This window comes from Halichoerus grypus, chromosome X (assembly GCF_964656455.1).
Source record: "Halichoerus grypus chromosome X, mHalGry1.hap1.1, whole genome shotgun sequence".
NCBI classification, from domain to species: domain Eukaryota; kingdom Metazoa; phylum Chordata; class Mammalia; order Carnivora; family Phocidae; genus Halichoerus; species Halichoerus grypus.
This window is the reverse complement of record NC_135727.1, coordinates 34,282,701-34,299,037: the sequence shown is the minus strand read 5'-3', so window position 1 is coordinate 34,299,037 and position 16,337 is coordinate 34,282,701. Positions and strand designations below refer to the sequence as shown.

General features: G+C 36.4%; 1 protein-coding gene across 1 annotated transcript in view; it reads right to left on the bottom strand.

Annotated features, from left to right (window-relative positions):
• Positions 1–2,410: 2,410 nt before the first annotated feature.
• The window catches only part of IL13RA2 (interleukin 13 receptor subunit alpha 2), a 30,808-nt gene continuing 16,881 nt past the window's right edge, over positions 2,411–16,337 (bottom strand). The window contains exons 9-11 of the mRNA XM_078065303.1: positions 15,465–15,609; positions 3,321–3,436; positions 2,411–2,557 (exon numbers count right to left, since the gene is read on the bottom strand). Of these exons, the coding sequence (XP_077921429.1) occupies positions 2,507–2,557; positions 3,321–3,436; positions 15,465–15,609 (312 nt within the window). The 3' untranslated portion in view covers positions 2,411–2,506. The remainder of the gene's footprint in view (positions 2,558–3,320; positions 3,437–15,464; positions 15,610–16,337) is intronic.

Here is a 16,337-nt window from a genome sequence, read left to right as displayed (position 1 = left end):
AGGGAGGGAGCCTCAAACATCCCTTGCCAAGGACAGAGCTTCTGCAACACAGAACTGGGAAGGATAAGTAATGCTGGTGGCCAACCCCTCCTGGGGAGAAATCATAGTCATAAACTGGGATATAGATGTTTTTATGGTACAGCCTGAGCAGTCTAATCAGAACTGATGCTGGCTCTCAGGAGTGGAAATATAATTAACAGGCACAGTGAAGAATAAAATATGGGGCTCCTTCTTCAAAACTCATTAGGAATTTCAAGATGGTGACAGCAGATCATTAAATCGTGTTTGAGGCCCTCCCAAGCCCCCAAGCATAGGGACCTGTTAATTGCACAGGGCATATACTCATGAAGTCATCCTCACTCATTTTTGCCCTAGAGTAGGATCCTGGAGAACTCCTGCTATGAAAGGTGGTATTTATTTATTTATTTTATTTATTTATTTTTAATATTTTATTTATTTGACAGAGAGAGACACAGCGAGAGAGGGAACACAAGCAGGGGGAGTGGGAGACGGAGAAGCAGGCTTCCGCCGAGCAGGGAGCCTGATGCGGGGCTCGATCCCAGGACCCTGGGATCATGACCTGAGCCGAAGGCAGCCTCTTAACCGACTGAGGCACCCAGGCACCCCGAAAGGTGGTATTTAAAGGTTATTAAAGGTGTTTCTGGGAGGTCCTAGGGGAGAGGCTTCTAAGTGAGATCACAGGGCAGCCCTCGGTGACAGAAGTCAGATGGGAGAGAGGGGGGATGTGACTTAGGGTACTATCTGTATACCAAGCATTTGGGAAATATTTGGTATCTTAAAATTCTATCAGAATGCCAAAAAAAAAAAAAAAAAAGGACTTTAAAAAATTCAATTTCAGAAAATTTGGAGTCACATTATTGAACGGTTAATAAATCTATACAGCTAGCAGGCCAGGAGTTCCAGGGGTCCTTTTGCAAGGACTTTTTGTCCTTTTGTAAAGATTTGTTGTCATTTTGTTGTCATATCCAGTTTATTGGGGCAATTCTGACAGGGACTTCTAGGTTTATGGAAAGAATTCCAGAAATCTTTTGATTAGTAGAACTTGTTATGCAGCTCTGAAGAGAGGAATTGAAATACTAGTTCCCCTAGACCCACTCATGTGGTTGACTGCCATTTCCCTGTCTAGCCTTGACCTTTTCCCTCCACATTCCTCCTTCTTCCCCAATACCTCAAAAACATCTTCAGCAAGACCTGGTTTGTGACTAATTTGCTAATCATATTATATATTACCATGGGGCTTTTAATGTTTAACAAGGATAGGTCTACTTAGGGAAGTGGTAGTGCATCCTGTCATTGATTACAAGTGACAGTAGAGGATGGTATTCTGGTTTATACCTCAGTTTTAGCTCTTTTCCCCTTTTTAGAGATAAAGGGTCACTACCAATAATAGTCAAAGCTGCAGTTATCCTCCTCATGGGCTTATCTCTCCATTATTTTAATCATTTCCATTCTAAAATGCTCCTATATATCAGTGCTTTTCAAATTGAATGTGCAAATGAATCACCTGGGGATGTTCTTAAAATGCAGATTGCTAATTAAGTAGATTTGGGTTAAGGTCTGAGATTCTGCATTTCTAATAAGCTCCCAGGAAATCCCTACTCTATTGGTCTGTGGACCACAGAGAAGAAACACTCGGAATAATATTAAACAGAAATTGGTCCAAACTAAAACTTGGCTCTTGATTGTAATCTATAGGTCATTATTCCCTAAGTTTTAAAGCAACTCTCTACACTTAGGTTGTCATGTTCTCTTCCAGAAGTTGTCAATTAGTCTGAAAGTTGGATGTACTTTTAAAAGGCTTCTCAGTAACTTCAAAGGCTTCTGCCTCTTGGTTCCTGAACTTTAAAAAAAAAAAAAAATCACACCGTCAGAAAGTAGGAGATGCTGCCTGCCAACTAGTACAGGAAACTCCCAAGCGTTTACTGCATATTTGTGACATCTGAATTTTTCAAATATGATCTCTCTACTCATTTCATTATTTTCAGCCTTCTATGCATTGCATTTCTTCCACCTTTTTCACAAAATATAAAGCACGTATTTACACTATGAATGTATTGAAAACTTCTTGCTTCTTATTAATCCTCTCCACAGGTTACTTTTAAAGCCAAACAACTTTACTTATGGTGAATACATTCATCCCAAGGACAATTTTTTTTAAAAAATGAGACTCTTATCTTCCAGAATTCAACAATATTTCTGGCTTAGTGCAAGTTATAAAATCACATTGTTTTATTAACACATCAGTGAATAGAATTTGACCCAACCCTTGACTTCTCTATGTGTAGCACCCTGACCATGTATTAATGAGGAAAAAACCTATTAATAGAATCCAGAAAATGTACTACTAGTTGAGGGTTTAAGTATTCTAAAGCCTATTTAAATACAACAATGCTTTTAAAATAAGATTTATTCAATATTTGGAGAAAAGCTTCAGTTTAATAAGACTCATATTTAACATTTGGCCATAAGACTGAAAGTTAATGAGTCAACAGAATGTCTCTTGATGAGAAAAGACATCTTTTTTTGTATGAAAGATCTGAAATTAAAAAAAAAGAGCTCCATTATTAACAAATAGTCAATAATAACACAAACTATTTCAACTCAGATTAGTAACTCAGAGAAATAGATCTTAAAAAAGCATTCAGCAGAGAAATAAAGTGAAACATTTCATACACATTCAAATTTCCCTTTATCTTTAAAAGACTTGGCATTAAGATATCTTTCTCCAAGTCACAATTTCTTCTTAAAGCTCACCAATCCGTAGTGACCTTCATCTTCTGAAATTCTATAACATCTGTACAGCTCAAATAGGAATCATCTAAAAACAGCTCACAGTACAGGTTATATTTTTTATGGATTCTATCTCCCCCAAATAGAGTATAAGCTCTTGGAGGGCAGACACTATCTTTTTCAATTTTTGTGATTTTTGCTTGTGACACACTAGTAATATATTTCAGTCTGCATCCAGTTTAAGTCACTCTTTCCTTCCTCTCAATCCTGCTTTTCTCCTGTAACTCTTTCCTTATATTGTTCCCTAATCTAGAGGTAAATAGTGTTTCATATTCTAAAGCATTATTCCTATATTTCAACAAAAGTAAATCCACCTCCAAATTTAGCTTTATAGGGTTAATTTTTTAAATTATTGTATTTTCTGAAGACATCATCATAATCCATACAACATCAATTGTACACCCACAGTTTATAGGAAAAATTATAAAACATAGGTCCATCAGTTCTAAATGCAGAACATTTATTTGTTAGCTACTATCTCAGATTAAACATTATGTTATACAACTTACCATTTTCAGTAAAGCCCTTTGCTTATACAAAAGCAGACAAGTTATTACCAAAACAAATAATGAGACAAAAGCAAATGGTATCAAGAAAAGTACTAAGATCTCCTTCCATATGTCACCTAGGATTAAAAATCACAAAAAAGGGGGAAGGATTAGATGTTTACAATTATTTTTGAAACTAAATTAGTTTATAAATAAACCAGTAACTGATGAAGAACTGAGTTAAACTTGGCAACTTCTGCCATATTTGCTAGTGCATAGATACCACAGCTATGTTTGAGGATAGCATTCCTTTCATTTGTGCACTTTGTATATAGAACAATTACTTTACTAAATGTAACATCTCTTCATTTCACTTAGAAAAACACTCCCCAAAGCTCAATTCTTATTTTCTGATATGATTTTATTTAAAATTTTACCTTGTGAAATTTCATAACAAAATGATAAAATATAGCTAAGTGATTAGAGAAACAGGTCTTGTGTATCTCTTAACTCTTACTAAGTCAAAGGTTTATATTATATCACCTAATGCTATAGTGAGCAAGAGCTGGTGACAGGGTGCAGAATACATGACTGGAAAATATGCCATGTTGGCATGGGGATTATTTTGAGCTGAAGGCAATCAAGACTCAGCAGACTCAAGAAAAACATTTACCTCTCCCTTAACTACATAAAAGAATTTATAGATTAGGAGGCCTGGTCTGAGAGAGAGTTATTACCAGAAACAACTTTTATTTGAATGACCTGGCAAAGGTCCTGGCAAAGGGCAAACATCTAATTACAGTAGTCTCCCCCTCCCCCACATCCTTATCCACGGTTTTGCTTTCTATGGTTTCAATTATGCGCGATCAACTGCAGTCCAGAAGCAGATGATCCTCCTTCTGATGTATCATCAGAAGATCAATAGTAGCCTAATGCTATGTCATAATGCCTACATTATTCATCTCACTTCATCTCATCATTTAGGCATTTTATCATCTCACATCATCACAAGGAGGAGAAGAGTGAGTATAAGGTATTTTGAAAGACCACGTTCATATAAGACCACGTTCATATAGCTTTTATCACAGTATAACATATAACAATATAACTGTTCTATTTTATTAGTTATTTTATTAGTTATTGCTGTTAATCTCTTACTGTGCCTACTTATAAATTAAACTTTACCATAGATTATATAGGAAAAAACAGTTTATATAGGGTTCAGTACTTTCCATGGTTTTAGGCATCCACTGGGGGTCTTGGACTATATCCCCTGTGGATAAGAGGGGGGTCTATTGTATCAAACATCTCTCCTTACTGTCCTGTGAATTACCCTTCTCCCCCTTTGAAGTCCCAGGCCCCAATCCCATTCCTTAGCTCATGATGGCATATAAGCCTCAACTGCCCTACTTGCCCTTGGGTCTCATATTTCCATGGGGCCCCTGCACCTATGAAATTAATTTTTTTATTGTTAATCTGTCTTATGTCATTTTAATTATTACAGCAGCCAAAGAACCTAGAAGACTAGAAGGAACATTTTTCCTCCACAACAGTTAGCATATTCAGCAAGATAAATTTTAACTGGCTGGCAAGAATTCTTACTATGTCAGTCTCCTGGATCTCTGCCTACAGAGTCTCATGAAAGCAAGAGTGGTGAGAGTCCTTTTCTTTTCTGAATTTAGATTAGCAGGAGAAAATATTTATGGAACAAGTTCTTTGGGTATAGTACGTCTGATAAAGATTTGGTATTAGTACTTTTGTTTTCTATTGATCATTTTCCTCTGTTTCCCTTTGTCACTTTCTTCAACTTGAGAGCTTGGCTTTATGACCAGTGAGAATATTCTGCCAACCAAAGGGTACATGTACCAGTGTGCATTTGGCAGACAGCTGAACAGGCTGTGGATCTGAGCTGACTGGAGTTAGGCCTGGGTCCAACTTAAAAACCAGAACTTGGGCTAAACTAGGTCTAGAGTGAGGTTTCTTCCTCTGACTCTGCCAGCTGTCAGGGGGATTTTGTCTTAAGGGATCCCAGTCCATAAGGGGCCTTTGTCATCTCAACCTTCATTGTCTCATTGTGATAATAAATGTCTTTGTTTTCTTATGCTGGATCTTGTGGGGCTGCATCTTTTGCACTCTCCTTTGGGATACCTTTTGTGTCCATAGAGAGGCTTATTGGTTTGAGTCACTATTGAGATTAATAGATCCTACTTATCAATGGCCAGACAATGGATTTTTGAATTGGACTTCTACATTGAAATTTTTAGAGAGCACTCATCCTATTGACACCTGTGGAAAAACTAAATTAAAACTGGGACACAAAGGAATATAATGGCTAGCCTTAGGGACTCCCTTAACAAAATGAAGGAACAAAAATTAGAAAAAAAATTAAAGTCTACATCCAATGTAAATTCTCCTTTTCAAAATCTGGCTCCATTTGCCTAGTTCAGCTTCCCTTTTCTCTAACATTTACAGAGAACACTCTTGCCTGATCTCTAGGTCCAGGGTATACGGGTTACTTGTGTAAGTGCTGAAAGCTAGGAAGTGATTTTAGTAGAAGCACCCAAGAAGGGTGGTGGGGCTCAATTTGCTATCCCTTATAATTCCTACTTTCCAGGGCTCTTTAATCAGGCTCTACCAGCTTCAGGTCTTCCCATACAATGTCCTTTTCAGGTATATCCTGGACCCCCTCTGCAAAGAATTCATGTCCCATGGACAGCAGCCGATCTTTTAAATTATAAAGCCCCTTTATCTTCACTTTCAGAAGATCATACCAATTTAGAGAGGAGTTGGAAAGATTAGTGGCCATTCAAACCCCCACTCACAAGGACCTTACTAGATGCTAAGGGGTGTCCTTCCCACCCATAAGTATATTGCAGTTAAGAGACAAATCATATGGCTCCCTGAGAAAACTGCCCACCCCCCCAGAGGAAACAGATGACCAGAATTTCTCCTAGGCCCTCCTACAAACGATCAGCTGACGGCCAATATTCAGGGGCTGATAGAAGCAACAGGAGATGCTTCCCTCCCACCCCGCAACAAAGGTGAATTGGTCCAAGTTTAAATTGTACACTCAGAAAGAAGACCTTTGCTTAAAGTTTTATACAGACTTTACAAAGGCCCTATGCAAATTCTTCAACATCAACTCAAATGCCCTCATATCTATCCTTGAAGGAAGATTCCCGTATGGGCCTCTCCCAGAGTTGATGAGACCCTGAGGGATTTTCTGGTAAACTGCTACATTATTCCCTTGAACAGCCAAGGGAAACTAAAACTAAAATTAATTAAAAACCTTGCCAAATTCTGGAGCCTGCAAAGGGCATCTTGGGAAAACTGGTAGAAGCCAGCAAAGGGTGAGAATTCTTACCAGAGTCAGCTCTCACAAATCGCTGTCCATAGTGCTTAATCAAGAACAGAAAATAAAATTTCATATTGTCCCTTCCTTTCCAAATCCAGACCCATTAGTTATTGATCCTTTCTCTCCCAGAGATAGCTACATGCCTTCTTGCTTTTCTCATTTTGTGTCCTACAAACCAGGCTTGGATTCCTGCCTGCCTGGGACATGCAGGTGGTTGATTCTTCCCTTTGGCTATCTTTGGGAGTGACTCTGGATCTTGGGAAGATAATATCCTTTGCATCCTCTATGGGGCCCTTCTTACACCCAAGTGGGGTTGTTAAGTACTGCCAGAAATAACTGTTTGTCCTAGCTGAAAACTGACAAGATACTCTAAAGGATTTTTTAGTAGTTCTATGGTCGGAAGTTGGTCAGAAATTGAAAGCTGATATATGGAGCCTGAAAGAAATTATTTTAGGCCTCCTTCCCTAAACTAAAATGAAATTATGCACTCAGAAAGAAAAACCTTCCAAAGCCTTTGTAAAAGGATTTACTAAAACATTCTAAAGATCCCTGGTATAAAAAATCAAATTGAAGGTAAGGTACTTGAATGGGTGGATCAACCTATGATATCATTTAGGCTACAATCCAATTCTTGGAGAAATTGAGAGTAACTGTCTTTATCTTACAAATCTTTACAGAACTAGAAATGTAGCTGTAGAGGTAGTTTAAAGTTCACTTACTACTTTTTATCACTCCCCAAACCTCCCCTCTTTATTTCTAAAGGCTTGTAAGTATTGTAAAAATTCTGGCCTTAGGACACCAAAGTCCTTGTTGGAAGAACGTGAATTCTTTCCCTGTGTCTTTGAGATGCAAATGCTAACTTTTATCTAGGTCATCTCTTTAAAGTACAAACTTCAGGGAGGTAATTCTTATCAGAAGAACACAAAAAGGAAAAGGTCATTTGAAACTTATAGGAATGCTTCTCACAAATATTAATTTGTATTATTGCACTTGATTCAATGGCAGTGATTTTTAAAATGGAAGCTATAAGTTCTCTGTTTATCTGTCTGTATATTTATAGGTGTTTATTTTTTTAAGATTTTATTTATTTGGGGCACAGGCACACATGCAGGGGGAAGGGCAGAGGGAAAGGGACAAGCAGACTCCCTGCTGAGCTTGGAGCCCTACTGGAGCTCTATCCCAGGGCCCTGAGATCATGACCTGAGCAGAAGTCAGATGCTTAACCAACTGAGCCACCCAGGTGCCCCTGTTTGTGTGTGTTTATATATATGTACTGTAAGGTATTTTTCTTCCTATGGATAGTACTGCCAAAATTAATTTGTAAAAGAATTCTATTTAAGTGACTTAAAGAAAATTAAGCATTTATATAAACTGAATTCTCAGAAATATAATAGAAACTAACCCAAATGAATTTCAGGTTTACATGATCTGGGAAAACATTGGGTATTAAAACTACTTTAAGTTTATTGGTTTCATTAAAACAGGCATGTCTTCAGAGTCACCAGGATTAAACATAATTCTTTTATTCTACCAAGGCTTATTAAAGGTCAAAAGAAATCATGTTTTATCTCTTACAAAATTTATCAGCATGAAAAAATAGATTGAGATGATGGCTGACTTTGTTTAATGTCTCATCAAGTTTTTGTGAGTAATCTAAACATAATTGTTAAAAACAAGTGAATTAGATATATGTTTATGAAATAAGAGTTTTTAGGTGAAATTTTTAGTTTCCCCAAATCTTTTTGGTAACCTAAAACCTTAAAGTTTTGCTAAGTTAATTAAGTTAAATGAGGGATAACTCTAAATATCCATAATATATAGTCATAAATAAAGATCATTTTGGGGGTGTCTGGGTGGCTCAGTTGTTAAGTGTCTGCCTTCAGCTCAGGTCATGATCCAGAGTCCCAGGATTGAGCCCTGCATCTAGCCCTGCATCTAGCCCCACATCTGGCTCCCCACTCAGTAGGGAGTCTGTTTCTCCCTCTGCCCCTCCCCCTGCTCATGCTCTCTCCTTCTCTCACTCTCAAATAAATAAAATCTTTAAAAAAAAAAAAAAAAAAAAGAGGGGCGCCTGGGTGGCTCAGTCGTTAAGCGTCTGCCTTCGGCTCAGGTCATGATCCCAGAGTCCTGGGATCGAGCCCCACGTCAGGCTCTCTGCTCAGCGGAAGGCCTGCTTCTCCCTCTCCCACTCCCCCTGCTTGTGTTCCCTCTCTCGCTGTGTCTCTCTCTGTCAAATAAATAAATAAAATATTTAAAATAAATAAATAAATAAAAAAGAAAAAAGAAAAATCATTTTTAAATAAGATAAAATACTAAAACATTAATTACTGAACATAGGTTTATCTACTTTTTTTCTTCCTATTGCTAGAACAAAAAGACAATAGGCTCAAAATGGAGTCACTTGTGCTAAGCTCCACACCAGCAAACTAAGACTTAATATCTAACTTAATTACAGTTTCAGCATTCTGCCAGGGACATGACCTTTATCGAGTGTCTGGCATTACCTGATCAGTACTAGTGAGGTAATCTGCCTGGTAGGCTCCTGACCCCTTTCATCCCATAAAGGAAGGTGACCTTTCCTAAAATCCATGATTTTCCCCCTTCTGCTCATAAAAGCCTTCCATTTCATACAGCTCCTCAGAGCTCCTTCCTATTTGCTAAATGGGATACTGCTTAATTTATAAATCTTACATAAAGCCAATTAGATCTTCAAATTTACACAGCTGAATTTTGTTTTTTAAACACTATTACAAAGAAACTAAGATATTTGGGTCTGTTGGTAAGCATGCCTTGTGTTATACTGAAAGACTATATTGTGAAGAAACATATGTTTCTAGAAATTATGAAATGTATTCATAAATTTTCCAATCTAAAGAATGTTTGCATAACATACAGTTCACAATTGCTTCTTAGTTTCACTATAAATTAAGATTTCTAAGGATTAAGAATTTTAATTAATATATGTAATTAAAGCTGCTAGAAATAATAAAGAAAACATCTCTGTATACAAGGAAAGTAGGATATGTATTTTTGGTAAGAGAAGTTATGAGGAATGGAGATGCATTTTTTTGTTGAGGGAAAAGAAATTTTATCCTAAAGCGAAACTGGTTGTTTCAGAAGGAGAAAGAAGAAAATAAAGGGCAAATAATATAGAAAACTGGGAAGAGAGAGAGAGAGAATCATACCTTGTGTGCTCGTTAGCTAAAATAGAATTAATTTATTACAGGGGTTATAAAATTAAGCTTTAAATTAAGTAATGCACTTACATAAAACTGGAACTTGATTTTCTTTTATCTGTTAAAAGGACAAATTTTCTTGGACTATTGGCCTGCTCTTGATAAGAGATTGTAAAAGGTTTTTTAACTTTTAAGTAGTCTGCCTAGAAAGTAAAGATCTTGTGTTTTATCAAAGTAATTTCCTGTGCTTCATGTCTGGTCTTTGACAGTTAAGAAAACTGAATCTCCTCAATATTGAAAGAGCAAAGTTTTGATAATAACTATGTAACCTTCTATACTTTCCTTTGAAATCTTTTATTGTCACTTTGGTCAAATAAATAATTAAATATTGTTTCATAATGATATGTGATCATATTTCATCAAGTGTCCAAACCTTTTGATATTTTTGACAAACTTCTTAAAATCAAATTCTAAATGAAGTCCTTCTGACTCAGAACTTGGGGATTTTCTAGAGAGTCCCTGGAACATCCCAAAAGATGTGTTCTCTCTTCTTATAAAAAGTGAGATGTTAAACTAATTAGGCTTATTTGCTATGTTACATTACATGGGAAGCATTGTCAAATAAGTGAGGCTTAAACTTCTTAGATTTTATTTGTGTGGATATATGTTAGTATTATAAGTGTTCCAGAATTATGTGAAATTCCTAGAAATGTGGCATGTTTGGTATAATGATTGTCAGTCATAATTCCAGTTATTATCTTAAAATGTTATATGTTACATAAATAACCAAATTTCCTTGTCAATTCCATTGTAAAGAACTTTCATCAGATCTTTAACCCAATAAGCATTTTTAAAAACTTTTTTCATTTACAGAGTTACTGTTTTACTCATATACTTTTGCAAAAGTATTCCTTCAAAAGTACTTCATCTTCAAGGAGATTCAAGGAAAGCATTTTTGACAAGCACAGGTTTCTGATAACTTTAAGATCATAAAACTGAACTAGGTAAGAATTTCCAGAACTAATGATAAAACTGGATTAAAGCCGAACAAGAATTACATGGGACTCAATGAACTGATGAGGATAATTATAATTTTTAAAACCTTTTGTTTGAAACTTTGCTGTTTTTTTAATGGCTTCTTTTTCCAGATTTAAAGAAACTTTTTTCTCTTGAGCTACCTACATCTTAGAGCAACTTGGTAAAGTGTATCTTTGTGAACAAAGATGGAACAACTTTTCTCCCTACCTGATCCCTCCAGAACTTGGAGTGAGTATTCTTATTTCATGGCAATATTTGTGTAAGTTGAATGAGAAGCTGTTGCCTTGTTAACAGGACACAATTGAAAACATTGGTTATATTACTAAAGCTTTGACTACAAGTCATATTTGAGAGAGATCTACATAGACTCAGATATCACCAGACAGTTTTAAGGAACTAAAGTGGTCTTTCTGGCAATCAAAGCCCTTTGGAAAAAAAAAATCAGCCTGGTGCCTTATTTACAGGGTTCCTGGCAGCATTACCAGGTAAGTAAGGAAGGTCACTTCCTGGCAGGTTTGGGAACCTCAGAAAATTTGAGGAACCTCAAGAAGAGAGGAATTCATCCAAATCTATAGTTAGTGCAAGCAAAGTCTAATGATGAAAATTCAGCTTGGCTTCATAGCCTCCAGAGGCTTTTAAAAATCCAATCTGAGATTCCTTATGAAAAGTTCCAGCAAAGCAGATTTAGAGGAGCCTATATGATCAATCATTATTCTTGTTGCACTTATGTAAATAATCAGGCCAAGTGTATTGAAACTAGACTTTGCAAACACATTTGTCTTACTGTGGTTCTCGATAAAAATGGAGTTGACTATAGGGAGGAAACTTATGTTTTAGTTTATTTTTTTAATGTCATTTTAAAAAATTTTTTAAAAGATTTTATTTATTTATTTGAGAGAGAGAGAGCACAGCAGGGGGAGCGGCAGGCAGAGGGAGAGGGAGAAGCAGGCTCACCTAGCAGGGAGCCCAATGCGGGGCTCGATCCCAAGACCCCGGAATCACGACCCAAGCTGAAGACACTGAGCCACCCAGGCACCCCAAAACCTATGTTTTAGTAATACACCTTTATGGATATCAAATTCTAGTACTGTTAATTATCTTTGAGGTTTTGTTTTCTACCTATAAAATGGACTATATCTTGAACTCTTCTACTTTCCTTCCATATATGGCTACAACCCTCCAAACTGACATTTCCAATGTTCTCTCATCCTTCTGATTTGGAATCAATGAGAAGAAAAAAATCCCTTTTCCTGAAGCCATGCAAGCTAAAGCTAAACAACTCGATATAAACCTCAAAGAAATCACCACAACAGCTCATGTATAGACAATCTTTATGCCTATTGCAGTGTGGGCTACTAAGAAAGATCATTAGAGACATTCAAACTGCAAACCAGGAAAATCTATCAGATTGCCACTTCCTGCCCTTGGTCCATCTAAAGATGCTTTAAGCAGTACATCTAGAAATCTTCTTGACTGGTTGCCTTCAGAAGTCAGAAACTAAAATCATAATCTGCCCCAATTACTAACCATTTTTTGTTTCCAAAGAAGTGCCTCTTCTTAAATAACCTGATTGCTTGCATTATAGACCTAACTTTTGGAGCCCACCTGCATCACCAACTCCTGAAATGAGACAAAACTGTTTAACTAAACTGTTTCTGGGCTGCGAAACTTGAAGTTTCAAAGGCAAGACTGTAGAGGAGCAGAATACATGAACCAAAATGTGCCACTTTGGCATGTGGATTATTTTGAGCTGAAGACAATCAAGACCCAGCAGTCTTTAGAAAAACACTTACCTCTCTCTTAACCATCTAAAGAATTTAGATAGTGGGCCTGCCTCAGAGAGAGAACTATTATCAAAGATAACTTTTATCTGAATTACCTATCTGCATGGTAGGGCAAACATCTAATTACCAACCATCTGCTCTTCTTATTGTCCTGTGAGTCCTATTCCCCTTTGAAGCTCTAGGCCCCTATCCCATTCCTTAGCTCATGATGGTATATAATAAGCCCTGACTGCTCTACTTACCCTTGAGTCTCATATTTTTATGGGATCCTATACAAACAAAATTAAATTTGTTTTTCTCCTGTTAGTCTGTCTTATGTCAAGTTAACTATTAGACCAGCCAAAGAACATAGGAGGGTAGAAGTAAAATTTTTCCTCCCCTACACTGGTCTTCATAAAAGTCCCTGTGTGAATAATGGAGCTAGTCTTTAAAGGTCATGTTTTTAAAGTTGTCTCATATTTTAGAGACTAAATGAGATGAGGTTGTTTTTCTTTTCTTTTTAGGATAATGTTTTAATGGTTCCTCTGCATAGCAAGAAATGAGCAATCACTAGACAAACTGAAAAAGTACAAAACTTATCCTTCCAAAACCAGTATCTTCTACTTATTTTGAAGTACTACAGAGCATCTTGAATCCTAGGCCCATACCTACACTGAAACCTACCCTCAACCCCACCATTTTCTTTGTCCTGTTCCCTTACGGTCTTATTTTCTACTAAAAAATTACCAAATTCATATGTTCAGCTCAGTTAAGATCTGCAAGATATAATCCAGAAGAATGACTAATAATCTAAGCTTTTTGGCATACAAAATTAACAGTGGGAAAGCAGGCTTCTTTGAGGTTCCAGTTGCTTTCCCTACATACAGAGTCAATCCTAAAGAAGATGTATTTTCATTTCCAAAAGAAAGTATTGTCCTATACTTCTATTACTTGAAACATTCAATAAGAAATCTCCTCCCCCCCCCAAAAAAAGAAGAAGAAGATATGTAGGAAGGGAAAAAGGAAAGGGGGGAAATCGGAGGGGGAGATGAACCACGAGAGATTGTGGACTCTGAGAAACAAACTGAGGGTTCTGGGGGGGGGGATGGGGGATGGGTTAGCCTGGTGATGGGTATTAAAGAGGGCACATATTGAATGGAGCACTGGGTGTTATACGCAAACAATGAATCATGGAACACTACATCAAAAATTAATGATGTAATGTATGGTGATTAACATAACATAATAAAATAAAATAAAATAAAATAAAATAAAATAAAATAAAATAAAATAAAAAAAGAAATCTAAAGAGTTAAGACCACATGTAGCTTAGGAAATTCTTTGTTCCTAACCTCAAAGTTATTAAGATTCTACCAAAAGATACCCATCAGGGCAAAAGAAATCTCAAACATCAATATCATAGTTAAGATTATATGTAATATACATAAAGGATGTATTATTTTGAGAATGTGGCTAAAAACTCACCATATCCACTTTAAACTATGCATTGACTAATGATAAGATATAATTCAGGATACGATTTTCTCAATGTCAGTTCCATAGAATCTCCAGATTTCTTATAGCAGTGACAAAAATGAATAACAGAACCAGTAAGTGTTCTTTCTGATTCCATACATCTCTTGGTTAATTGAGTTCTCCCTTTCTACCTGTGTTTTCTTCATAGCCCTTAGTGATTATATGATACAGTTGGCTTCTTTGTTTATTGCTTATCTCTATTCAATATGAGAATACAATATCAATTCTGTGAGGAGAGGGATTTTTATTTTTACTGTTGTATCTCTGATGCCTGAAAAAGTCTGACACATATTAGGTGCTTTTTAAATATTTGATGAATGAAAGAGAACAATATCAATACAATAGTGAGATAACAGGGGTGCCTAGGTGGCTCAGTCGTTAAGTGTCTGCCTTCGGCTCAGGTCATGATCCCAGGGTCCTGGGATCGAGCCCCGCATCAGGCTCCCTACTCAGCGGGAAGCCTGCTTCTCCCTCTCCAACCCCCCTGCTTGTGTTCCCTCTCTCGCTGTGTCTCTGTCAAATAAATAAATAAAATCTTAAAAAAAAAAAAATTGTGAGATAAGTCAAACAGGGATTCTATTATAATGGAACAATAGGAAAAGAGATGAATGATTGATAGATGCCAGTATCTGTCTGTATCTACATCTATATATGTATTTACATATCTATATACCTGAAAAAGTAATGCTGAGTTAATTTCCTTCACTTTTGAACAATTATTAGTAATTTCTGTTGATAAAACTAGTGTACTGTAAAGCACAATAATATTTTGCCTCACTCTCGAGGCTTTTTAGTTTATATTGTTATTTAATTTAAATGTCTTTTTTATCATAAGTCACTTTAAATCAGAATTGGAAGTAAATCGAATTGCTTTTACTAATGATGATATATTAATTAGAAAAAATACTCATTAGGCACAATACTAGACACTCAAAAACAAGTGTAAGCTGACCTATCCTTGCTTTAAGATTTCTGTTCTCTTGAAAATTGAGAGCCTAGAAAAATATTGATTAAAATAGGGCTTCCTAAGAAAAGAACTAGCATATTCTCTTTACCAACAGCCAGAAAAACAAGAATGTTGATGACAGAACTATAACAAGATTCTTACTTAAACTAGTTTACTCCTAGTTAAAACTGAGTATTAGATTTTCCATAAGTTTATGTTTAAGGTGCTTGCTAATTTATCTTCTTTATAGACTATATGCAAGAGCGTTTTGATTTCCATAATTACAAAATTCACTGAAAGAAAATAAATCTGCTAGCAAATAGCTATTTAGTTACTGCTCTTATCTCATACCTTTCCAGCACTGTTCATCACTCCACTCACTCCAGATTCCATCATCTGAGCAATACATATTCACTTTACTTCTTACCAAAAAGCATAATTTTTGGCTTTCATTTGATGTTCTTGTGATTTGTATCTCATTTTCAACTGTGGTAGTCTGAAAACCAAGTAAAAAATAAGATGCTATCATTTGATCTAATTGCAGCTAGATAGATCCCATTTGATTTGTCACTTTTGTAGTGGATTTTGTTACATAAAATATAAATATCAAATGACTAGAAAGCTATATACCAAATCTTAACAATGATTATCTCTCTGTATGGTGGGGTTTTTTTTTTCATTTTTTCCTTCCCTTCCTTACCTATATTATAAAATTTTTCTATATTGATAATGGATCACCTGTAGTACAGGCATGTGTGACAGAGCAAAATGCCTAGATAGCTTTCGTGTTTATGATACCCAGTATTTGGATTAGTGTCAAATTTCTCAGATTACATAAACTGGAAAATGCTACATATACTGAGTTAGCAAAAGGAGCCATCATGTGAATGTTATTTCTATGGAAACTACAGAGTTCATACACATAAAGTCTTTTTTTTTCTCCTTATTTTGGTTAACTCACATAAAAGCTGTGTAGGGGCGCCTGGGTGGCTCAGTCGTTAAACGTCCGCCTTCGGCTCAGGGCATGATCCCAGGGTTCTGGGATCGAGCCCCGCATCGGGCTCCCTGCTCGGCGGGAAGCCTGCTTCTCCCTCTCCCTCTGCCCCTGCTCGTGTTCCCTCTCTAGCTATCTCTCTCTCTGTCAAATAAATAAAAACAAACAAACAAACAAACAAAAAACATAAAAGCTGTGTAGCAGTGCTCAGGGCTTAGCATGAAACTTCT